Raw genomic sequence first — 24,949 nt, forward strand, 5'->3', positions numbered from 1 at the left:
GGTTGCTCCTCGGAGGCTGGACCCTGACAACTGCTGACTCCCGACTCCTGGTTGCTCCTGATGGGCGGGGGCTTTTTCCATGGGATGTCAAGTATCTGGAAGTACAATTCATTAGACTTACAGTAACATCTGGAATTTTCTAGCCAGCATTCAACACAGCATGCTATTCCACTTCACAAGAGGACAGTTTGAGCCAAGGCTCACCTCCAGTAAGGGTCAGGTCCTGGCTGTGTTGGTGGTGTTTACTGCTTGGAAAGCAGAGGCAACAGAGAAGGTGATCCCTGGTTGCTCTACGGCTGCCCCAGATCTGATTCCAGAGCGAGCACTTCAGATTCTAGAAACCTGCAAGTAGCAGCTCTCCAGGCAGGATCATCCAGGGGGATGGAAGCTCAAAGAAACAGCTTTGAAGGAATGTCATGGGTCCTACTGAGGATATCAGAGGCACACAAGTTGCAAGCCAATTTGAAGAGGATGAAATATTTACAGGATGCAGATTGTGGTGTAGAGCACTCACTGAGCATGTATGAGGCCCCAGGTTCAATCTCTAGCACCTTGCATGCAACACATATGCGCGCACATGCACACACACTCTCTCACATAACTTTCATGCTCTCACATGTAAGCACTCTCTGGAGTTTCCTGCTAAACCTGAGATACAGGTCTCACCCAAAACAGGTAAGTTTCAGAAAGGAAAGCGACAGAAGTAGGCACGAAGTAGAAAATATGGTATTTTCCACACAGAAATAAGTTTCTCCAGACATCAGAAAAATAACCTAAAATAAATGATGCTAATTATACAAAGGTTTTAAAAAATAACATTTATTTATCAATTATGTGCCCGTGTGGAGGTCAGAGGACAATCTATGCATTTCTAACATGTGGGTCCCAGGCACAGAACTCACTCAGGCTGTCAGGCTTGAAAGGTGCATTTATCTGCTGAGCCATCTTGCTGGCCTTACAAAGACTTCCCCAGGGTTTCCAACCTGCTTTCTATTGCATGGACACTGGACACACATGGTTTACACCTCTATATTAGCCATCGGTTCTTTCTAAGCAGCACAGTTTCTAATGAGGGTGTTGCCTGTTTTTCTATATTTGCATCCTTTAGTAGTATTTCCTGTCTTTTGGAGACAGGTCTTCATTCTAGCTTCAGGTTGTCTTGGAACTCACAACGCAGCCCAGGCTGGCTTCAACTTGTGGCAATTCTACTGCCTCAGCCCGAGTGCTAGGACTATGGGTGTATGCCACCATGCCTGGATAGGATCTTTTTTTAAATTTTGGAGTCAGGGTCTTTCTACGTAGCCCTGGCTGTTCTGGAACTATATCAAGCTGGCCTTGAACTCACATCTGCCTGACTCTTCCTCCAGAGTGCTGGGATTAAAAACAAGCACCACCATGCCTGGGTTAGTATCCTTAGGTTTTTTTGTTTGTTTGTTTGTTTTTTGAGACAGGGTTCTCTGTGTAGCCTTGACTGTCCTGGAACTCACTCTGTAGCCCAGGCTGGCCTTGAACTCAGAGATCCACCTGCCTTTGCTTTCTCAGTGCTGGTAATAAAAGGTGTGTGCCACCACTGCCCAGCAGTATCCTTAATTCTTAAAGGCAATTCCAGAAGTGAAAAATTCCTTTAAGACTAGCACCCAGGAGGCAGAGGCAGGTGGATCTTTGAGTACGAGGCCAGCCTGGTCTACACTGGCCTCTGCTTCAGTTCCTGCCTCCAGCTTCCTGTTCTTTGACTTGAGAGTTATAAGGTGAAAGAAATCATTTCCTCCCCACATGAGTTCTGGTGCTTCAATCACAGCAACAAGAACTTAACTAGGGCAGATGGGTACAAGTTCTCAATGTTCACCCGGAGCTGCGAGGTAGCTCACCAGTGAGGCCCTGTGCTCTGCCCAGGGATGAAGTCCGTCAGAACCGTTTGCCGGCCACAGCTGGAAGGGACTTGTCTCTGAACACAATGTAGGTGACCTGCCGCATTCAGACTTGTGATCCTTTTCCTTCTGTGCTAGGACAGAGGCCTGGGCCACTATATCTGGCTTGGAATGAAGAACTGTGAGTAGCTGCCCAAGCCCGGCTATATCACAAATCTTCCCATCTCAAAAATAAACAAAAGTGCTTGGGGGCGGGGGCGGGAGCACATGTCTATGGCTGTCCTTTGATACAGATGAGCCTCACACCTTCCCTTGTTCAGACATGGACAATGTCAGTTTCAAAGGTTAAGGAGACTTGGGAGGGGTGCTGATCTCAGGCCTTGAGAAGCAAAGGCAGAGGGATTATTGCACATTCAAGGCCAGGTTCCTCCACAAACTTAGTCAACACCAAGCCAATCAGGACAGCAGAAGGATATTCTCAATCAACCAAAAACTAAACACTTCCCCCCAAACAACGAACAAATACCAAGAGCAAAACAAAACAGTTAAAGGCAAGACACGCTCGAGCAAGGGAGAGGAACCACGCCCAGAATCCACCTCACTAAGGTGACCCTGGCTGTCCCACTTAGAGCCGGGCGGATGCTGTCACCAACCCTTGCCACCAGCCTCATGAAGCCTAAGGAAAGGCACTATTCTCTGTGTAAAACATTCACAAAGGACAACACACAATGCACCAAAAGTCTGCTTACTATTTCCTAAGATGGTCAGAACACTTGGTCAAACGATCAAGCTAACACGCACATTGCTCAGGACATCCCAGGGACATTGCACACTAAGGATTTTTTGTATGTTTGTTTTTTGCTTATTTTAAATACAAAGCAGCTCTCATTCTGAAGACCCAGAGCAGCTGAGTCAGGCTTTGGGAATGTTCATAGGCTAGGCTTCCTCTCTCCATGGGATCTCTGCATGGATCATCACCAGTGTGCTTGTGTTCATGGTACAGTGAGGTGTCTCAGGCAATGGCACTGGCTCTTTCCCTGTGCAGCCCACAGCTCCTAGCCCCAACACCACCTTCGCTGAGCAGATGATGCTCCAGCAGTCCACGAGGCTGCCTGAAGCCTGGAAATGGCTCAGCCAAAGACTTACACTCACCAGAGTAAAGACTGAAATGCATTCTCTCTAGATTATAAAAGGCTAGAACTGTTTAATGGGAACAACCTGGGACAAGCAGAAAGAGCTCTGGTGGGCAGGATTGGGCAGCACAGGACTAAGAACCACACCTCTCCACAGTCCTGCCCTGAAGGACGCTGACCGGACTCCCCTTCCAAGGCACACATCACAGACTTGCAGCTTCCCATCAGGCTAAGTCATTACTCCTCTAAATTTAAAAATATGCTTTCCTCTTCTCTGTGGTGGAGTGTCCAGCTGTCGTGGCCCTCGTCTAGCACAGGTGCAGAACTGCTTTGTTGATCTCGGGGTTTGTCCAGTCGTTCCGAATGTCATCCAGGTGGTTATCAAAATCCACGAGCGTTTCATAGGAGCGGCTGTCCAGGAGTGATGCCAAGATCCTCTGTGCCTCCGGCCAATCTTCACAGTAGTCGCTGCAGGGCAGACAGGAGAGTCAGTCTCATATCTACCTCAAGACCACACAGGCTGCTGAGGACAGAGCAGCTGCTGGGAAACACGTAAAGATGGACCCAAGACATTTGTGAATGGACAGGTCCCCTCCAAACAGGGCACTGAAGAACAGAGGGGGACATGGCTGAAGAATCCGTGTGATCAGAAAACAAATCACACATGGGAGGAGCATGGTGCCATGGGTCTGTGTGGAGACCAGCAAGTACCACCCTGCTGTGGGATGTTCTGTATGTCCTGTGGGAGCCCGTTCTCGGGTTCCTCGTGGCTTTACCCAGCAGGTCCGCATAGAGGATGATTAGGACCACGGGCCTGAGTGCAGGTGTCTGAGATGGTCTGCACTTGGCTGTGCTGGGGGATGTTCTGTATGTCAAGTTGCTCCGATTGGTCAATAAATAAAACACTGACTGGCCTGTGGCGAGGCAGGAAGTATAGACTAACAGAGAGGAGAAATAAAAGAACAGGAAGGCAGAAGGAGTCACTGCCAGCCGCCACCCTGACAAGCAGCACGAAAAGATGCCGGTAAGCCACGAGCCGTGTGGCAGGGTATAGATTTGTGGAAATGGATTAATTTAAGCTATAATAACAGTTAGCAAGAAGCCTGCCATGGCCATACAGTTTGTAAGCAATATAAGTCTCTGTGTTTACTTGGTTGGGTCTGAGTGGCTGTGGGACTGGCGGGTAACAAAGACTTGTCCTGACTGTGGGCAAGGCAGGAAAACTCTAGCTACACCACCCAGACCCTGTCCTCCACAGAAACCCCACGGTCTAGGCCCTGCACTCACTGGTGTGGATCTCTGCATCTCCACCTGTTCTCATGGTGCTCGTACACATGGATGGTAGGTGCTGCGCAGTCCATCGTGAACTTGGCATTGTCCACCTGGAGAAAAGGTGAGGGTCATGACAAGCATGATGAGTGCTGACAAGAGAGAGCAGTGACTTCCTGGGCTCCTATCAGAGCAGCATCAACAGCAGACAGGCTCATCAAGGGAACTCTGTGCTGCACAGGGTGAATGGGAGGCACTTCCCCCACTTTCCACAAAGGCAGAGCAGAACGCTCAAACCGGATCCCTCCCCACTCAAGACTGTGTACTCAGACTATGCAGGCTAATCCCTGACCCTAGGCTACACTGGCTTTTCCCAGGGGTCCCTGTTTTTGCTGGGCCACCACCAGATGTTTGGGTTCAGTGAGGTTGGGGAGCAGGCCAGGCCTGCTGGAGTTGAAGGCCCCCACCCCGTGCGTGCCTGCAGTAGTGCTCAGGCCATCACTGTGATGTGGGACGGCCCCAGGAGGGAAGCAGCTCACACAGCGGCAGGAGTGAAACTCACCATGATGAGTGCGGTGTCGCTGAAGCCCTCGGCGATCCTGGAGGCCACCTTCTCTGCCACCTGGTTTGGGCTGTAGAGAGACCTATGAGCTCTACCACACTCCAGCCGAGCCACCAAACGGTCCCCTCTGTCAGCACAATTCACCAACACCCAAACTAACCAGCAGCACTGGAGCCAGCGGACTGCTGGGCCAGTGAGATGACTTGGGGGCCATGAATGCCACTGGGGCCGTGTGGCACACTGCCAGAGTGGGCCGGGCCTCACTCCTCCAGCAAGCCCTTGTAGAGGGGACGTGGGGCATCTCTGAAAGGGTAGAACTTTCCTCCTTCTGAGGCTCAATGGAGTGTTGCCTAGGGTAGGTTGATGACCTGCTGGGCCGCAGACTGCACTAAATGTGAGTCTCTGGGGCCTGTACTCGCCACATGCCTGCTACTCAGGTGGCTTGTCCACAGCAACTAGTCACAGGAGGTTTAGGGCCCTGGCAACCAAATCCTCTTTTTAAACCAAGCCACTTTTAGGACTCTAAGCCATTTCAAATCTTCTCTATCCTAGGAGCTTTAACCACTGACACTTGTATCTCATGTTGAAAAGCTTCTCTAGCCATGCTGCTGGGTAGGTCTGCAACTCTTGCTGCTGTAGCCTGCCTCTTCCTTCAGGGCCCTCATAGGGAGCCTGAAGGGCCCACTTGGCTCTGTACAGAGATAGCTGTGTGGCATCCACAGCCTTCTCCACAGCAGCTTTTGTATAGGGTGGACAAGCTCTTGTCATCCACCCAGAGGCAGAATCAAGGGCCAGAAGGCACAGAGAACAAGAGATGGCAGGAGAAACGGAGGACCTGAGCACACACAGGGCTTCCACGGGGTCTGGGTGGTACTAGAAGGTGTCCTGACAGACTCAATGAGCCCAGCATCTAGCTGGCTGTCAACTTAGTAAGAGTCCCTGGCTGGCTGGAGGCCTCCAAGGATAAGGTGGGAATATCTTTTGAATACTCCTAAGCCTCATCAGTGATGGTAGTGCAGGTTCTCCAGCTCACGGTTTTATTTCTAAGAAGAGCCCATGGGCCACCCCATCATCCACACTGCATAAGCACATTGGGGTCTGTTGGCTTCATGTGACCACACAAGAAACCCCAGTACTTACTGTGTGGGCATTTTCCAGCTGTCCCCTGGCTTCTAGCTGGCTGCAGCCAAAGGAAGCCTCTGGAGGACAGCAGAGGGTATGGAAGAGGGGCATCAGTACCGACTGATCTGGGTCTCCCTTTCCTGATGTGGGACCTATCAGGCTGGCTGCTGGCCATGTCCTGTAGCCAAAGGATGTTGCTCCTCTGGAGGTGGCCTTCTTTACCAGCTCTTCCTCGCTGGCCCTGGAGGGCTGAGGGATGGAGGCTGCTGTCACTGGCTTGGTCCTTGTACACAGCTCCTGAATTCTATCTACGGCCCACCCCTTTAGGAGTAGTTCACCTGTGAGCTCCTTAGGTCGCTCTGACTGAAGGTATACTTGGCTAGGCTCTTGGGACCCAGTCTGAAGCAGACAGTCAACTTATCTTTCTCGAGAGAGAGCTGAGGTGGTGGCATCTTGGGTGGAGAAACCTGGAGCCAATTCAGGTGCCAAAGACTACACTTTTACCATAGGCCCCATCCTAACAACTCCAAACTCCAAACCACTTTACTTACACAAAAGAGCAACTCTGCTCCCACAGCATCTTGTTTTGGAGTGAGAGGAAGCAGGCTAGTGGACACAGGCAGACCTGGCAGCTGGTCCCCCTCTTTGAGTTCCCTCCCCACACAACAGACGAGCCATGGATGAGAAATCCTGGCTACTCATCTGGCCAGTTGCCTGTACATCTGATAAGCAGAGGTGGAGGATGGGGCTTGCACAGGCTTTGAAGCCTGCAGAGAGAGAGAGAGGGTCAAGAGCACCTCAGTGACGGCTCTGTAGCTTCTAACCCACCATCCAGCTGTCCCACCCGTACCTGGCATCCTTCACACGCTCGTTAGCTTGATAATAGCCGGCGATCACATAGCTGTTCTCTTTGCACCACGAGTCAATCTGAAAGGAACAGATGGGAAAGACGACCTCAGCGCCAGGCCTCAGTGCTGTACAGCCACACCACACACGGGGCAAGCCACACTACAGACAGACAGTCCTTGCATTCTCCCTGCCTACAATGAAAGGAGAGCTCACAGAGGTCAGGGAAACGCCCAAGGGCAGGGCCCAGAAGCAGGGTCCTCCCAGACAGGCTGTACTGGGTTCAGTAGCTGAAGTCCTTGGCGGCTGACACCACACAGAGGCAGTGCTGTGTGGATCTGAGAGGAAGCTTCTGGACTCATTCCTTATTCTTTAAAGCACACAGCATGCTGGGTGCTGCTGTTAAGACCAGCTTTCAGCAGCTCAGGGAAACTGGAAAGGAGGTGTGGCATCGGCAGAGCTACAGACACACAAACACTTTGAGGGCCAAAGCTCAATTCTTCATTTTATTTCTTTCTGTTGGTTGGTGTTCTTCTTTCCAGTTGTCTCCCTTTCTACGTTTCCCTTATCTTATCCTTTTACTTCTTCTCTGATGGTTCCCTTTACATCTTTCCTCCTCCTATCCCTTTTATACTTCCTAACACAAAGATTTTTACACAAGAGAAGATTACCTCGGAACTAGAATAAATCATCCTGAGTGAGGTAACTCAAACCCAGAAAGACAGTCATGGTATGTACTCACTCATAAGTGGATTCTAGATATAAAATAAAGAACAATCAGACCACAACCCATAGAACCATGGAGGCTATATATATCTCATGGAGGTCCCTAGGACGACTGTGGCTTATAATAAATTTCGGTTTTACTCAATTATTGAAAAAAAAAAAAATAGCCAAATGAATGGAAACACATGAACTATGAACCAAAGGCTGAGGGGCCCCCAGCTGGATCAGGCCCTCTGAATAGGTGAGACAGTTGATTGGCTTGATCAATTTCGGAGGCAACTAGGCAGTGGAACCAAGTCCTGTGCTCAGTGCATGAGTTGGCTGTTTGAAACTTGGAGCTTATGCAGGGACGCTTGGCTCAGTCTGGGAGGAAGGGACTGGACCTGCCTGGACTGAGTCTACCAGGTTGATCGCAGTCCTCGGGGGAGGATTTGCCCTGGAGGAGGTGGGAATGGGGGGTGGACTGGGGGTAAGGGGAAGGGGTGGGAGGGAGGAGAATAGGGGAACCCGTGGCTGATATATAGAACTGAATGGTATTGTAAAATAAAATAAATAAATAAATAAAAAAAGGATTATCTCATAACCATAAGTCACATTTTGTAAAAACAAATTAAAATCTTAACATAAGAAATCACATTAAGAACACACGTTATATGTTTTTCTTAGAAGCCCACAAGTAGTTAAATGTTGTTATCCACCCCAAAGCAATGATTCTCTATTAACTGATTAACAAAGTTTTAGGCAAGCTAAATCTATTTCAGCCAGTTCCTTTTGTACCGGCAGGCGGCTGTTTGCAGTTCTGTGCAGCAGATTTCCATTTTCTACTCTAGAGGAACATTAAACAAGTGGTCAGTTCACCATCTATTTTCCTTTACACACAATAGGATCATTTAAGTTCCTTTCACAACTTTGTTTTTTTCAAGGTGCATTCTAGGGCCTGTGATTAATTCTGTAAGTTATATGACCAAGGAACTCAGGCCAAACCCTGGGTGTAGGGACATAATTGTTTTCTTTGATCATCGGCCTGTTTTTCCACAGGCAGAATTCATGGGTCTATAATACATGAAACTTGTTTTCATCTTCTGTAAGTCTTACATCTAAAGGGGAAGGTAACTTTTAGCCTATATTTCCCTTTTTTGTATCTTTTATTGGAGCAATTGGCAGAATAACCTAAACCATTTCCTTAATCATCTTTACTGTCTTAACCACCTGTATCTTAGGCTAACTCAGAAAACCCAATTAAATCACAGCTCTAACTAACTAATCATCATTGCTCTTATAAAAATCACTTGCATTGTGCTCTGCAAGTAAACTGCCCAGTGAGGAGTGGGTTTCCCCAGGAAACAGTCACACTGTACTAGATAACGTGGGATCCTTCACATGGTGACCCCCCAGGCCGAATACAGCAGAAACTTGGCCACAGCAAGCAGGAGGAAGCACAGCAGAAGCAAGGGGCGCTCTGGGGACAATCCTCCGGGGGCTTTGTGCTCCAGGATGCACCAGAGCAGCTCTGCTATCCTCCGGGTTGTATCCCGTAAGCTCCATTACTGCCTGCAGCTCTGCTGACACAGACACCAGCATCTCTTCCTTTTTAATTTTTTTTTCAATTGAAGCATATGTATTTTCCCTGGGCTGAATGGATAGCAGATCCTAAACGTCTGAAGGTGACTGGAAGGGAAAACAAGAGCAGGATGATTATTCCCATGATGATCCCTAGATTTAAGAATGCACTATAAGGAATTATCCTTTACAAAATTTTTGACTGAGTTAGCAAAGTAATTGCCTATCTCTTTTGTTGAAGAAGCTTGTATTTTAGAATAACAAATCTGAGAATGGAGTACGTCCATATAGATGGCAAATTGTGAGCTATCCCAGACACCTCATAGATGTGCCTGTATTTGGTCCCAAGACATTTCTGATCTATTATAAGACATAGGAGTAACACAAATGAGCAGTATGCACCCTCTGAACTAAAGCTGACACAGATCTCAAAATTGCAATTAAAGCAGTTAATAAACCACTCTGGCTGCAAGAATGCAGTAGTAACCTGTTTCAACGCACACACAGCAGGATCCTCATACCAGGGTAGTAAAAGATTAACAGGAAGCAGAAGTACGTACAGAAGCTGTCTGATTACAATATATGTATCAGGATCATGGAAAGAATTTATACAATTAGTAATAAAACTTTTTTAAAAGGAAATCCAGATCACTTAAAACTAGTTCCACTGGGCAGTGGTGGCGCATGCCTTTAATCCCAGCACTGGGCAGAGGCAGGCGGATCTCTGAGATGGAGGCCAGCCTGGGCTACAGAGCGAGTTCCAGGATAGGCTCCAAAGCTACACAGAGAAACCCTGTCTCGAAAATCCCAAAAACAAACAAACAAAAAAACTAGTTCCATCCAGCCTTTCCACAGTGTGACCCTGTGGTCTATGACCACACTCATGCTATCTTAGGTTGGAGGTGCTAGCTTTGAAAATAACGAAACTAATGTTCAGAGAGGCTCTGAGCAAGCCGAGTTGAAAAGAAACAGAGCCAGAACTGGACTTCAGTCTTGTCTGAAATCTTTAGTATGGCTTTAACATCAACAACTTGCTAGTGATGCCTGTCAGAGCCGTCGTACTGTAAACGGGCACCTGGGACAGGTGCAAATGGCACCCATGTCTCTGCAGTGCAGCACACTTAGTCTCCTGGGCTGTGCTTCCAATAGGAGCTGCAGCAGACTTTCAGAGTTGCACTTCTCTATAGTGCATGCAGTTTGTCACATCTGATATGGCTTTCTGCAGGTCTAATGCTTGCCTGTGACAGACTCACACAAAATAAATTTTAAACAACAACAAAAACAAACCAATGCCCAACAACACGAGCTGGACATGGTAGCTTGCATTTGTGGCCTTAGCACTTTGGGGCTGTGGCAGAAGGATCTTAAGTTTGTGGCCAGAAGCCCCGTTGACACCACAATGTGTGTGGGTACAAGACTGTCTTTTTTCCCTTGGTTTTTAGAGACAAGGTTTCTCTGTGTAGCTCTGCCCTGGAACTCACTCTGTAGAACCAGGCCTTGAACTCAGAATCCACCTGTCTTTGCCTCCCAAGTGTGTGCCACCATCGCCCAGTGCAACAAGACTGTCTTAAAAAAATAAACACAAAAATGTTTGTGTTTAAAACCTGCTTTCAACCGTGGACCTCAGTCTCCAGGTCCCTGAATCACTTGTGGACTAGAATATTTCCAGATTCCCGAGAATTCATTAGTTACCATATTGGGTCAAAACCAGGGCTCACTGAACCAGCTAAAAATGCTGGTCATTCACCCAGAAGATTAGGGTTATGTCCCCAAATATTTATAATGACTCCACTGCACAAATCCCTGCAAAGCTAGTCACATGTTGCCATCTCCTCTTAAGGGAATAGGTGCTTGAAATGTCTACCTACAAGTTTTCCCAAACTTATCTCCATACAGCATCAGTGGGTCTTGTTCTAAATTTTGGGTCTGGCATCTTTACCTGAACTCAAACCTAAGTGATCTGCTGGCTGTTTTTTTTTTTTTTTTTTTTTCGAGACAGGGTTCTCTGTGTAGTTTTGGTTCCTGTCCTGGATCTCGGATCTGTAGACCAGGCTAGCCCCGAAATCACAGAGATCTGCCTGCCTCTGCCTCCGGAGTGCTGGGATTAAAGGTGTGCACCACTGCTGCCCAGCTCTGCTGGCTGTTTCTAATCAAAGCTGATCTTCTGAGCCAGGGCGGTGGTGGCGCACACCTTTAATCCCAGCACTCGGGAGGCAGATGATCTTTCTGAGTTCGAGGCCAGCCTGGTCTACAGAGCAAGATCCAGGAAAGGCACAAAGCTACACAGAGAAAACCTGTCTTGAAAAACAACAAAAAAAAGGCCGACCAGTTCTCTGAGCTCTTAGGCTGGTTCCCCTTGTTTCAGGGCCATAGAACAATGTTAATTCATTATCTCACAGGCGAGTAGTCTACAATAGGGACGAGGCTGGTTCTTTCCATGAGCTCTGGGCACCCCCTTCTAGCCTGTCTTCCTGGGCCTACAGTCACATCCTCCTGACTGCTTCTGTCCTCACACCTTACCCACTGAGTTGTTTAACAAGCCCCTACGCTTACTCTGGTCCTACACTGAGAACCCAGGACAATTTCTCTACTCATGATTATCTTTTGTTCAGCTGACCACAGCTCTACTGTATTTATTATTGGGGCACAACACACATTTACTTCCCAACAACCCAGCATCTGCCTTCAGCAAGCAGTCTAATCTGGCTCTTTGGCCCAAAAGTCCAGGACTCACTCCCATCTGCCTCAAACACACACGGTACCACCCTGAACTTGTCTTCTGAGCACAGACAGTACTTGACAGGAGACTAACTCCTGTGACAAATGCAATACAAACGTCAACCTATCCTATGTCTGCTGAGGACAAACTCCTATGTGAAAATTCCAAGCACCTAACCAAATTCCAGTGGCAGAAATAATGCTGTGACCTGGAACTTCTAGAACTCTGTGGGGAGGGCTTAAAAGTAAACCAGGCCATAAAAGCTCTGCCTTGGCTTTAGGAACTGCAACAATTTACACCGTGTGTGTGTGTGTGTGTGTGTGTGTGTGTGTGTGTCCCCACCAACTCCAATACCTAGGACCCACACACTGCCTATCACTAATCGAGGACCAGACCCCTGTACCAGCAGAGCTCAGACGCAGGAAAACACATTTTAAGAATAGATAAAGAGGGGCCAGAGAGATGACCCAGTGATTAGAGCACTGGGTACTCTTGCAGGGGACCTAGGCTTAATTCCCAACACCTACATGGTGGCTCACAACTGTATTTAACTCCAGTCCTAGGGGATTTTTTTACACTCTGGCTTCCACAAGCACCACATGCATGCAGTGCACATACATACATGTAGGCAAATACCCATACGCATGAAATAAATTTATTTTTAAAGATTTATTTATTATTATTTTTATATTGGTTTTTCGAGACAAGGTTTTCTCTGTATAGCTTAAAGCCTGTCCTGGAAGAACTCACTATAGACCAGGCTGCCTGTCACAGAGATCTGCCTGCCTCTGCCTCCCGAGTGCTGGGATTAAAAGGCGTGCACCAACACCGCCCAACCCAAGATTTACTATTTTTATTTTTATTATGTGTAGGTTGTATCTCTGTGTGTAGGTATGTGTATAGGAATGCAGGCACCTATGTGTATAGGAATGCAGGCCAGAGGCATGAGATTCACTGGAGCTGGAGTCACAAACTGTTACGAGCACCTGACATAGGTTCTGGGAACTGAACTGGGTCCACTGAAGAGCAAGTGCTATTCTATGGAGTCATCTCTCTAGCTCTTAAATAAAGTAAAATTTAAAAAGTGGATGAGGGCAGCTTCAGATGATCGAGGTAGTAGAGGGTGGAGATAGGCTGTTGGACAAGAGTCTGTAGTGGACAGGTATACAGGTCTCAGACCTAGGTTAGCCCAGCAGGTCCCCCTGAAAAGCAGGGTGGGGTGTGGGGGTGGTGGCCTGGAGTGGTAGCATATATTCCTCCCAAGAGGGCCATGACAAAGCACAACCCTGAAGTTGACCTCTGCTAATTAATGTCCATCTTCCTGACCCTGCATGACCACCAAGTGGAGGGTAACCCAGCAAAACTTCCTGTTTGCAGCAAGAAGCAGGCCTTGGCTGAGTTTCCTTTTCAGGTCAGCTGTGACTTCTCCTTGGAAGAGAAGCTGGGGAGGCTAATGAGCAGGGAAGGGGGAGGGGGTTATGCCGAGGAAACACCCGGGGCAGATGGGACAACAGCTGTGAAGCATGGAACGGAGACAGCAGGAAGAACACTGGCCTGAAATCACATCATGGTGAGCAAGAAAGTCACCTGAGCAGAATGCACAGAGAACTGCCCACCGCAGCAGCAATCAAGGCGGGGTAAAAGACAAAGGGCTTAGAGAAACAGGGTTATGCCAACTTTCCTACCAACACTTGATGGGCTTTTTGCTATTAGAGGTAATTCCCTCACTGCCTACGTCAAAGGGTTGAGGATAAATAACAGGCATAAGTACTTAAACAAATGAAAAGCACCCAGAAATGCAAGGATTTTTTTTAATGGAAAATAAAAATAGAAATCCCTTCAAAGGAATCTCATGTTGCCCTTTGGCAGTCCACATGTTAAGAAACGGCTAGCTGAGCTTTCCCACGTTCAGCAGTCATTCCAGTGTGAGCTCCCCAGCTGTGGGAGCCACCATGACGGCGCCTCACCAACATAGCTTAGATTCTGCTGCTGTTAAAACTTCCACAGCTCCCTTTTGACAGTGGCAGGCTCCAAACCCAAAGACTTCTGACAGCCTTCAGCGTGCAAGGTTGCATAGTTGAAAAGCAAACAGCACAAATTTAAGAAAATTAATAGCTGCAACGGGGGCTGAGGAGACCGTCCCTGAGAACACTCAGGACAGAGGGCGTGTGCAGGAACAGTAGTGAGGACACTGGGGGGAGAACACTCAGGACAGAGGGCGTGTGCAGGAGGACCAGTAGTGAGGACATGGGGGGGGGGAGAACACTCAGGACAGAGGGTGAGTGCAGGAGGACCAGTAGTGAGGACACTGGGGGGGGGGGGGGGAAGAACACTCAAGACAGAGGGTGAGTGCAGGAGGAACAGTAGTGAGGACACTGGGGGGGGGGGAAGAACACACTCAAGACAGAGGGTGAGTGCAGGAGGAACAGTAGTGAGGACACTGGGGGGGGGGGGAAGAACACTCAAGACAGAGGGTGAGTGCAGGAGGACCAGTAGTGAGGACACTGGGGGGGGGGGGGGGGAGAACACTCAAGACAGAGGGTGAGTGCAGGAGGACCAGTAGTGAGGACACTGGGGGGGGGGGGGAAGAACACACTCAAGACAGAGGGTGAGTGCAGGAGGACCAGTAGTGAGGACACTGGGGGGGGGGGGGGGAAGAACACTCAGGACAGAGGGCGTGTGCAGGAGGAACAGTAGTGAGGACATTGGGGGTGGGCGTGCAGGAGAAAAGAGTAGTGGGAACACTGGGGGCGGGGTGTTTGGGAAGAGGGAGGGGAAGAGAGGGCATATGGGGACTGTACTGCTCCCATAGGCAGGGGACCACATCCTGGGGACAGAGTCTGGAGAGGTACTGCCAGACTCCAGGTCTTCAAGTGGAGTCTGCGGTCTGCTCCAGAGGTGAGCATCATCCGAGACTAGAGGCTGGCAGGAGAGGAAGGGGTGGAGTCAACCCAGAGCCCGAGGGAGGACAGTCCTCAGGCCGCAGACTTCATCACAGTGGAGCTGAGGCCCTAGGACTACTAATTTTGTGCTGGGAACTCAGCAGTGCCACATTGTTTAAGGGACACCACAGAGGGCAGACAGCGTTAAAGAGTGGTCACAGCAGTTGATACACAAAGAATCTGAGACAGTCAAAGAATTCCTGGACTGAACGTTGAATGAACATTGAAAAGTGGGTCTGGGCTTGAGGTGGAGATGGAGAGAGGCAGAGCCTCCCAGTGCCTGAAAGCCTCAGGGCAGATCACATAGCCTGGGGTGACAGGCTGGCTAGAATGTCCTGACCATCCTAGCCCCCCCAGGCTTAGATGAACCAACTTTTAAGGGGAAAAAAAAATCTTATGTATTTATTATTATTATTATTTTTGAGACATGCTCTCACTATGTAGCTCTGGTTGTCTGGGAACTCGCTCTGTAGATCAGGCTGGTATCAAACTCATAGAGATCCTCCGCCTGCCTTTCGTGTGGGTATGGGCACTTGATTGCAGTGCCCACAGAAGCCATAAGAGGGAGTCAGAGGGGGCTGAAGAGATGGTTCAGTGGTTAAGAGCACTGGCTGCTCTTCCAGAGGACCTGGATTCAATTCCCAGCACCCACATGGCAGTTCACAGCTAGTAACTCCAGTTTCCAGGGGATCCAACACTTTCATATAGGCAAACCTCCAATGCACGTAAACAAAAAGAAATCAATCATTAGAAAGAGTCAGATCTGGAGATAGAGTTACAGTCAGTTGTAGGCATCTGACTTGAGTGGTTAGGAACTAATTGGACTGAGTCACCTCCCCAACCTCTCTATTGGCGGATGTTTCCTCTGTATAGAGCTTCTTAGCTCACTGCAAGTCACACTCAGTGAGAACCGGAGAAACCTGGTGGACTATAGAAGGCAGGGCCCTGCCAGGTTCAGATTCAGCCATCTGCAACTTCGTTGCTAACAGAACAAGACTGGCCTGGGACATGCACAGGAATCCTCAATGATACTTCAGGCACCAAAAGCACACTTCTCCAGGAACTAAAATTCTTGAGTTTTTAAGTATCACCCACATACTTGCCTCCTCCCCCATGATTCTTTAAGACACGCAAAAAATGTGCTAATAAACTTAATTTGCCTAAAGGCACTTGTTAATTAGTCACAAGTTTCCTTTGGTATTGTAATGCAAATTAAGAGGAGCTGGGTATGGTGGTGCACACCTTTAATCCCAGCACTCCAGAGACTGAGTCAGGCTGATTTCTATATTTTGGAGGTCAGCTTGGTCTACATAGAGGTTCCAGACAGGCTAGAAAAGTGAAACACTGTTCCAAAAACCACAAAAATAAAATAGATAAGGCATGCTAATGCATGTCCCAGTTCCAGGAACCTGGAGCAGGCAGTGTTGAGAGCCCAAGGCTAGCCTGAACTACATACATAGCAAATCTCAGTCTCAATGAATTCATTTTACCTGGGGAGACAGGATTGGCACCTCACCTCTGCCAGCTCCTATTTTATCTTCAGAGCTCATTCTGAGATGTAAATAAAGCTGCACTGAGCGTTGGTGGGCAGAGTGTAAGCTGTGAAAGTGAATGGTATCGCTCAAGACCCCCAAGAACCAGTTCTCAGCATAAAGGAGATTTATTTGCCCCAGAGGGACAGAGGGCAGGGAACAAGAGACGAAGACAAGAGACAGAGGATGAGGGAGAAGAGGAAGGGAACAAGGGAGGGGGTAGAGATAGCTGTCCTGGAGGGGACCAAGGACTGCCTCTGGATGGACAGGGGCCCATAGGAAAAGGGTGCTTTATAAAGGTACTAGGGGAAACAGTGTTAGGAGGAGGAGTTTAACTTTAATTGGGCATGTTAATTAGGTGAGTCAAAGGGGGCCTCTGATTGCTGGACTTAGTTAATACTTTGATAGTATAACTGAGCCTAATTAACAACACCTTGGTAATCAGCCTCAGAAGGAGGAAGTGGCCAAATAAGGGAATAGACCTTGGTGGCCAGCCATTTGTTTTTTTTGTTTGTTTGTTTTGTTTTTTGAGACAGGGTTTCCTGTTTAGCCCTGGCTATCCTGGAACTCACTCTGTAGAGCAGTCTGGCTCACAGAGATTCCTGGGCCTCTGCCTCCCTAATGCTGGGATTAAAGGCGTGTGCCACCATACTGAGTAATCTAACAGTTTTTAGCAAGGCAGAGGGGATGGGAGAGGAGGACAGAGCCTGCCAGGGTCATGCCTGCCATGCTCAGGCTGGTGAGTCTCTTAAGGAGGGGCTACCGTGTACTCCACTTTTTGTTTATTTACTTTTTTGAGACAGAGCTGTTCTGGGTATGGGGTCACTCATGAATACATTTTAATTAAGACGAGACTTTATTCTGACACTGGCACCAGGACTCATTTGCACCTGGCGTCATCAGGGCTGCACCTGAGAGGATTCCCAAGATGCAGCACGTAGCCATTATCAGCCCAGGGCTTATAAAGGCAGAAACCACAAAAGTACAATTTTGGGTCTTGCAATTGTCTTTGGAGCAGAGAAAGCAAGTTTGATTACAAAACCATAAATAGTCTTAAGACCGACAATCTTGCTGGAACAGCAAATTCTACAAGATCAGTCAATTTTAAAAAGTCTTCAACGTCTGGGGAAAAAAAAGCAAGTGGGATGACAGGGTACAGCCTGTACATGCTAGAGGCTAATTTTTTTTTCTTTTTGGTCTCTCAAGCATAGTAAGCTTAAACTTTCAATGTAACGGTAACGATCACAGGTCTTCCTATGTAGACCAGGCTGACTTCGAACTCACTCCACATCCCGAGTCTGGGTTTGAAGAATGCACACCACACTCGGTTCCTTGGTAAATTGCACCAGATCCTTGAGAGCACGCTACGCTGCCTACCCGGGAGGAGGAGACGCTTCTCGAACGGAGGGACACTTGACTTCGCCCAGCCCAGAATCCCGCGTGACCCCGAGCTTACCAGAGTGAGCGCCACCTCCAGCATGGGCGCCAGGGCCAGCGTGCCGTGGAAGAGCGGGATGCAGTCCACGAAGAGAGTATGGGCGCCTGCGCCCGGCGGGTGCTCCTTGCGTGGCCTCTGCCTCTCGGCCACCAGAAGCCCGTTGACGGCGCAGTGCGGGTACTTGGCGCCGTGTAGGACCATCTTGCAGTAGGCCTGGGTGGTCAGCTTCACGCCCGGCATGCTGAGTGTGGCTGGCGACGTCGCAACGGAGACCCACCGTGCGCGGACCAAGCCCGCAGCACCCTGAGGCAAACTCACGCCTCCACTGGGCCACCTTCCGCTTCTACCCTCCCGCCGGAAAGCGTCGTCGCCAGCGCCTGCCAGAAAGCAGCGTGGCCCGCCCGGCCTTTCGCGACAGTCGCCAGGCCGCGATCGCGGCCCCACGAGTGTGGGCGGAGCTTCCTCGTTCCCGTGGTGCTCCGCGGCACCGTCTTGCCCTTCCGGTGCTGGCCCTGCTCTTCCGGTCGCGAGCAGCCGGGGTGTAGAGGGCGGTCGCGGCGGTCGCTAGGGCAGCAGTGGCAGGTGACAGCGGGTGTCGGCCTTTGACAGCGGGTGAGGGCGGCGTGGCCGGGGGCCGAGGAGCTGGAGCGCCCGGGCGGGCGCGGTGACACTCGGGCGCCTCCGGGCCCGGGGTTTGAGCCGCTCCGTGACCTTGGCGCGCCCGCTTCCCGGGCCGATCTGTTGTCCTGGGTCCCCCCACTGGCTGTTCGTCTCCGGCCTGGCCCGCATCAGGCTCTCCCGCTCCGCCAGGCCCGAGGCGCAGCGAGCTAAGCCCTGACGTCACGCTACGGTTTCTGCCGCCCCGGGCGGTGTTTTCTCAGGCTCGGACGTTCGTTCCCGGGGAGAGCGTATATCGAGGGGTTGTGCTGAAGTGAGGCGTGGAGCTCGGGTCGCAGGGGCGGGTGACAGGGGTCATTCTGGTCGCCCGTGGGCCGCAGGGGACGGGAAGCGGGCCAGGGCCTGGAAGGCCTTCCTCCGCTTGTCCTTCGTAGTCCGCGCAAGTCGTTTTTAAGTAAAACCCAGTCGCAGGCGGTGATACCACCGCCAGCGCGAGGAACAGCTCGTGGCTGCACCGTGCTCAGCTTAGTTCTAGCCATTTTAGTCATTTTTCTTTCAAATTGTCTTTCCCCCCATCCCCCAATTGTTTTTTTTTAAGAAGCCGAGTTTCTATTAATTGAGCTGTGTATATTACAGCCCTTGGTTTGATATCAGGACGCTTTGTAAAAACCACCCCATCTTGCACTGCTTCATGCATTGGCATCAGGTATAAAAACGGATCCTGGGCACGTGCTGCTGTCCTGTAATGCTAGCTCTAATGGAGTAGAGGAAGATTGAGTGCAAGCTGCAGGCCAGCCTATGCCGTAAACATCTGACGAAGTCATAACAGCACAAAAATCATTTAACGTTGGAGGAGTGAGTTGTGTATACCTCCTGAATGCTCTATGGCAAAAAGAAACACTAAAAGGTGTTTTCTCTCATTGTTAGAAGTGTACGCTTTTGTCTTTCAGAATGTTGGCGACTAGGGCGCTTAGCCTAATTGGCAAAAGAGCTATTTCCACCTCAGTGTGTGTTCGAGCACATGGTAAGTGAAGTGAGATTTTTGCTTCCTTTTCTTTCTGTCTGTCCTTTTGTTTGTTTTTGTTTTTCAAGACAGGATTTCTGTGTAGCCCAGGCTGGCCTCAAACTCATGCCTCTGTCTCCCAAGTGCTGGGGTTAAAGGCGTTCGCCACCATGCACGGCTAAGGACTTTTCCTTTCAAATAGGCCAACTTAATGTCATTTTGCTCCTATGTCTAAGACCCTGTGTTGGGGTTTTAAACAAAGATGCACTTTGACCTTGTAGGGATTTTAGGGAGAGATGAGAATTTGAGCAGGGCATTTGTCTGAGCATGCATGAATCCTATTAGTCTGGGTCTTTGCTTGCTGATATTTCCCTCATATTTTTTTTTTCTAGTCCCCTCTCTCCCTTCCTCCATCCCTCCATCCCTTCTTCCCTCCCTATCTTACTGTGTGGCTCTGGCTGGCCTTGAACTCACAGGGTTCCTACTGAGTGCTGGGTTAAAGATACACTACTATACCTGTAAAGTACTGCTCTTCTAGAGAGCTTCTCCATATCTGATTTGAATCTTTCTCCCTCTCTAAACTTAAACTAAGTCTCCTCCTGTTGACGTCACAGAAACAACGGGGAGCTTGCAGTATGGAGTGGGCTCCTAAGGTGAAAGCAGTGTGAAGACAGTGATAGTCCCAGAAGTGGACTGTTTAGCCTGGCTAGCACTCAGGAAAGGCTTTGAGAAGAGAGGTTTTGCTGCTGAAGGCTATCGGTCTAAAGTGTGAGACTTGGGTTGTAGATGAGAAGATGGAGAGCAAGGCCCAGACACCAACATGCGTTTTTCTTGCAGCTGCCTTACAATGTGGGTGTGTCAGAAAAGCCATCTTGCGGTAGTGATGGTGTTCTGTGCCTGCCCACTCGGGGAGGGGGGTGGAGTTGAGACATTGTTATCTATCGAAAGGTGGTTGGGAAAGGAAAGCCCTCCCTTTCTGAACCCACAGGGAAAGAAGGACTCCATCTCCAAGCATAGACATCAGTGACGGGACCAGTTTCCAGTTTGGCTTGGCTCTCATTTTTTGATTAGTCTGGCCAGCAGATGAAGAACTGAAATGTTTGGGGTCTCTAATAAGTCACAGGAGTCCTCCATGGGTAACACGTGCTTACAGTATTAGGGTACTGAGGAACTCCACTGGGGCACTGTGGTCAGGTGAGATATTCATAGTGTAATGTGGGAGAATGGGAAGGGAGCTGAGACCTAACAGGTCTGACAAGCTGGGTTAAAACTCATCTTGGTTGAGAACAGAAGTGACCTTAGTGAATGCAAAGTCTTTTGTCTCCCTTTTATTATTGTTTTTTAATTTCCCCCCAAAGATTCAGGTTTATTAGGGGCAGGAAGGGCCACTGAGAACTGCTGATATCCTAGGGTAAGGCCTGGCATGTGCCACAACCTGGGTCTACTTGAAAGGAAGTCTGTCAGCTCTACCTCACCCACAGCCGTTAGGCCCAAATGTGACTGAGTAGCAGGGATGGCTTGTGAGCCTTTGCTTCCCTCTGATCCCAAAGACAAGCACAAAGCTCTGAAATGTACTAGAAAGTAAATTAACCACTCTTGGTCTAGAATATGCCGTTTTATGGCTAGTGTGTTCTAAGACCAAGAGAGTTTATGGCAATCTAATAGCTGAGCTGCAATCCACACAATACATTGATTCACTTAAATTGCACACATCATTGTTTTAGTACAGTCGTTGGTATGTTCTATTATCACCATGGTTGATTGGTTCTAGAGCATTCTCATCCTAATTTGCATCTACTTGAATAACCTGTTATCTAAGTGTTTTATGCCTGGAGAAATAGGGGTGGGGAGGGGTGTGTGTTGAACTTGGTAAGAATGTCCAGTAGCCAACATTCTCTTTCTGATCCTTTCCCCCTATGTTTTGAGACAGTGTTTCCCTGTGTAGTTCAGTCAGGTCTTGAGCTTGAGATCCTCCTGCCTCAGCATGCCTGTGCTTAGATTATAGGCATGTGCTGTCATGCCTAGCTTTATGGGATGCTAAAAGTTAAAATGGAAAAGTAATTCTGTCTGTTTTGGTTCAGCTTCTGTTGGGATGAGGTTGAACAGAAGAACGGAGACTCGTTCATCATTTGTTCACCAAATAAACACCTGGAAGGATCACAGCCTTGCTTTAAAGGCATAGTGTTCTTTACCAACATGACTTGAGAGATTTAGCCGTGGGCTGAGCTTATGGGGGCAAAGCATTTCTGCAAGGCTTTGTCCCTATGGACAGGTGGGACAGAGTTAGAGCTTTTAGCTGCAGGAAACCCTGGAGGGAGGGGAGGGGGACAATCCGACTTGGTTTCCTGTGGCCTGAGCTTTGTCCTGGTGTGTCCTGTGTGACGCCCAGGTGCATGCTCATGTGTCAGTGGAACAGCAAGGGCCCCCACTCAGCTCTGGCTCTTTCCATGCCTCAGTTTGGACTTGCCTGTCCTTGAGTGTGGAGTGCTATTCAAAACCTAAAAGCTTAACCAGCCAAAATGCTTAACCAGCCAAATGCTTCTAGTTTCTGGTCCTCATGCCTTATATACCTTTCTGCTTTCTACCACCACTCTCTGGGATTAAAGGCGTGAGTCACCATGCTTGGCTGTATCCTTGAACACATGGATTTCTGCCTCTGGAATGTTAGGATTAAAGGCATGTGCTACCACTGCCTATCCTCTATGTTTAATATTGTGGCTGTTCTGTCTCTGACCCCAGATAAGTTTATTAGGGTACACAATATTTTGGGGAACACAATACCACCTCATTCGAAGGAAAGCAGAGCCGAACTGATCTGGCTCTGCTTTTTGAGCACATCATTCTTCCCTTAGAGTTTCCAGGGCCACCTCCTGGCATGTTCAGGATCTGCCTCCTGCTACATGTGCATTCCTAGCATGTGGCCCCATGTGTTAATGTCTTGCCTGTTACTCACTTATAGAATCTGAGCCCATGGGGGTATGTAGGAGTGCTCAGTTGTTTCCTGACAATCCCATATGTATAGAGCCAGCCTTGGTGAACAGTAGGCACTTGGTAAGTCCTTGATAAACAAGTGAGTAGGTGGCTCCGTGATTGATAGCTTCTGTGTGAGGCCAACAGTTTCTGAGTTGGCCTCTGGGAGTCTAGTAGCCCATCACTGTACTCTGCAGCAGCCACCTTTCCCTTTTTGAGTCTCATGTTCTGAACATGAGTCCTTGCAGTTGGGACTTCATTTAGTCCAGTGGCCTGTCCAGCAAATAACCCTCAGCCCTGTCCACTTCTGGTGACTGTGAACCTGAGGGTTTGGTTAGGTCAAGTGCTTCCATTTAACTGTTGACTGCCATCACCCGTCTGCCTGGATTCCTACCCGCATGGACTTTCAGCTTTTTCCACTGTGTTTTAGGGAGTGTTGTGAAGAGTGAAGACTATTCTCTCCCTATTTATGTCGATCGGCGTGACTATCCCTTGCCTGATGTGGCCCATGTCAAGCTGCTGTCTGCTAGCCAGAAGGCTCTGAAGGAGAAGGAGAAGGCAGACTGGAGCAGCCTGTCCAGGGATGAGAAAGTCCAATGTGAGTATCAGGGTGTGCACAAAAACTCAGTAGTGTGTATAGGTGTGTGTGTGTGTGTGTGTGTGTGTGTGTGTGTGTGTGAGAGAGAGAGTGAGAGTGAGAGAGAGAGAGAGAGAGAGAGAGAGAGAGAGAGAGAGAGAGAGAGAGAGAGAGAATTACTTGTGCTAGACCAGATTTCCTTCCTGAGTTTCTGGGTATTCCTGTAGATACTTGCTGCTGGCTTAGCCCTAGTGAGGAGCAGAGCATGGAGATTACAGCTTCTCGCACACATGCTCAGTGCAGCTTTGCTGAAAGATGAGTTAAATATGCACCATGTGGTGTGAAAGCAGCGCAGAAGAGCCAGGCTGACCTCACATCCAGAGATCTTTGCATGCAGTCAGCTCTGCATTTTCTCTCCTGTATGTGTGTGAGGGCAGATTTGTGCACACTTGTGTGTCCTGGCCTAGCCTGTGCTGTCCCTGGGATGGGTTGTCTTGGGAAAGGGGCTGAGTCCTTTGCTAGTTCTTTACTTTGCTTATATATATTTCTGTTCAGTGTACCGCATCCAGTTTAATGAGAGCTTCGCTGAGATGAACAGGGGCACCAATGAATGGAAGACAGTTGTGGGCCTGGCCATGTTCTTCATCGGCTTCACTTCCCTCGTTCTGATTTGGGAGAAGCACTATGGTAAGTGAAGAGGGAGAAGGAGTGGTCCAGGACAGCTTTGGTGCTTTGAGGGCCTCAAATGGCCTCCAGGCCCAGAATGGCTAGAGAAACTGTAATCAAGGGAACAGTTATAAGCTAGAGCTTGCCTTTTGCATGTGGCAGGGCAAGGTGGTTTGCTTTGTACAGCGTGCCATGTTGAGTAGCACTGGATCTGCTTAATAAACCACAGTGTTGTGAGCTAGGGGGGTCCCGTTTGCTGCATGGCTTGGCTGTACCTGAACATCTGGAGTCCTGATGCCTTAAGCCTTTTCCATACTATTTGGACATATTGGGCTTGCCTGCTCTCTAACATGAATTCTTTCTGGGTCAGGTCTTGTTGCATTCTGGGCAGGCCCACCCTAGTAAGGATGGTTGCAGATTAGTAACAGGTGCCAGCCCTCTGAGTGGCACCCCCTGGCTGCATGCTGGGCCAGCCTGCAGAGACTGCCACTGGCAGCTGGAAGGAAGATGCCCAGCTAAATACCTAATGTCTTCCCTGCTGACCTTTCACAAACAAGGGATGGTTCTGAGATAGGAATTATCAGTGCCCTGGATAAAAGCCTGTGTGTGAGTGGGGTTGGGTGGCAGGTGGCTTGGCTTGAGCTGTGTCATCCCAGCAGGACACCCTGCCTCACCTAATCATTTTGCACCATAGTGTATGGCCCTATCCCTCATACTTTTGATCGTGACTGGGTGGCCATGCAGACCAAGCGGATGCTGGACATGAAGACCAACCCCATTCTGGGCTTCTCTGCCAAGTGGGACTACAACAAGAATGAGTGGAAGAAGTGAGACCTGCTGCTAGCCAGCTCCCTCCCCTCACTCGGCATGCTAGAAGCCGTTGTGTCCAAAGGTCCATGCTAATAAATGACCTGTTTACGTGATGTCTGTGTGTTTCATTCTTTGATAATCATTAAATGAAAGTATCTGAATTGAGATGCTAGGTTTCTCACAGTGGAGGTAAAGAGAGTTTTAAGTTTTTTTTGCTAGTTGTATTACTGTGTATGAAGTGTGTGTTGTCAGGATGCATGTACAGAGGACAGAGAACAATGGAGAGTTGGTTCTGTCTCCATTTTGATGTGGTTCTGGGAATCAAGTTCAGGTCACCAGGCTTGCATGGCAAGTACTTCTACCCACTGTGATGGGTAAATATGTTTTGAGTAGGGGTCTTGAGGGAAAGTATATAAAAATTGAAACTGCCAGGCAGTGGTGGCGCACTCAGGAGGCAGAGGCAGGTGGACCTCTTGTGAGTTAGAGGCCAGCTTGGTCTACAGAGCGAGTTCTAAGCCAGCCAGGGTTACAGAGATCCTGACAAAACCCAATTGTAATAGAACTGGGGTGTGATAGGTGCCCAGTGTG

General features: G+C 49.1%; 2 protein-coding genes across 4 annotated transcripts; one reads left to right on the forward strand and one right to left on the reverse strand.

The window, feature by feature from the left end:
- Positions 1–803: 803 nt before the first annotated feature.
- Emc8 (ER membrane protein complex subunit 8) lies at positions 804–18,165 on the reverse strand. The gene is made up of 5 exons (XM_006990153.4): positions 17,736–18,165; positions 6,805–6,881; positions 4,833–4,902; positions 4,289–4,383; positions 804–3,469 (listed from the first exon to the last, which is right to left on the reverse strand). The coding sequence occupies exons 1-5, from the start codon at positions 17,955–17,957 to the stop codon at positions 3,310–3,312; spliced, it is 624 nt and encodes a 207-aa protein (XP_006990215.1). The 5' UTR covers positions 17,958–18,165; the 3' UTR covers positions 804–3,309.
- Cox4i1 (cytochrome c oxidase subunit 4I1) lies at positions 18,161–24,474 on the forward strand. 3 transcript variants are annotated; one of them, XM_006990150.2, is made up of 5 exons: positions 18,161–18,299; positions 19,286–19,359; positions 22,739–22,906; positions 23,441–23,572; positions 24,246–24,474. In XM_006990150.2, exons 2-5 carry the CDS (start codon positions 19,287–19,289, stop codon positions 24,380–24,382), a joined length of 510 nt encoding a protein of 169 aa, XP_006990212.1. In that variant the 5' UTR covers positions 18,161–18,299; position 19,286; the 3' UTR covers positions 24,383–24,474. The 3 variants fall into 3 exon arrangements, with proteins under 3 accessions (XP_006990212.1, XP_006990213.1, XP_006990214.1); XM_006990151.4 differs by having other exon boundaries at positions 18,203–18,329; XM_006990152.3 differs by lacking the exon at positions 18,161–18,299 and adding an exon at positions 18,528–18,648.
- Positions 24,475–24,949: the final 475 nt, after the last annotated feature.

Source organism: Peromyscus maniculatus, chromosome 5, assembly GCF_049852395.1.
Source record: "Peromyscus maniculatus bairdii isolate BWxNUB_F1_BW_parent chromosome 5, HU_Pman_BW_mat_3.1, whole genome shotgun sequence".
Lineage (NCBI taxonomy): Eukaryota > Metazoa > Chordata > Mammalia > Rodentia > Cricetidae > Peromyscus > Peromyscus maniculatus.

Bases quoted from the DNA above. Each gene is read 5' to 3' on its own strand.
- Emc8 (XM_006990153.4), bottom strand. From the start codon at position 17,957: ATGCCGGGCGTGAAGCTGACCACCCAGGCCTACTGCAAGATGGTCCTA. The intron at 4,903-6,804 runs GTACGGGTGGGA...GTCTCTCTACAG, and splicing joins GAGCGTGTGAAGGATGCCAG to CCCAAACCAGGTGGCAGAGA. The intron at 4,384-4,832 runs GTGAGTTTCACT...CCTTTTCTCCAG, and splicing joins GCGACACCGCACTCATCATG to GTGGACAATGCCAAGTTCAC.
- Cox4i1 (XM_006990150.2), top strand. From the start codon at position 19,287: ATGTTGGCGACTAGGGCGCTTAGCCTAATTGGCAAAAGAGCTATTTCC. The intron at 22,907-23,440 runs GTGAGTATCAGG...ATTTCTGTTCAG, and splicing joins CAGGGATGAGAAAGTCCAAT to TGTACCGCATCCAGTTTAAT. The intron at 23,573-24,245 runs GTAAGTGAAGAG...TTTGCACCATAG, and splicing joins GATTTGGGAGAAGCACTATG to TGTATGGCCCTATCCCTCAT.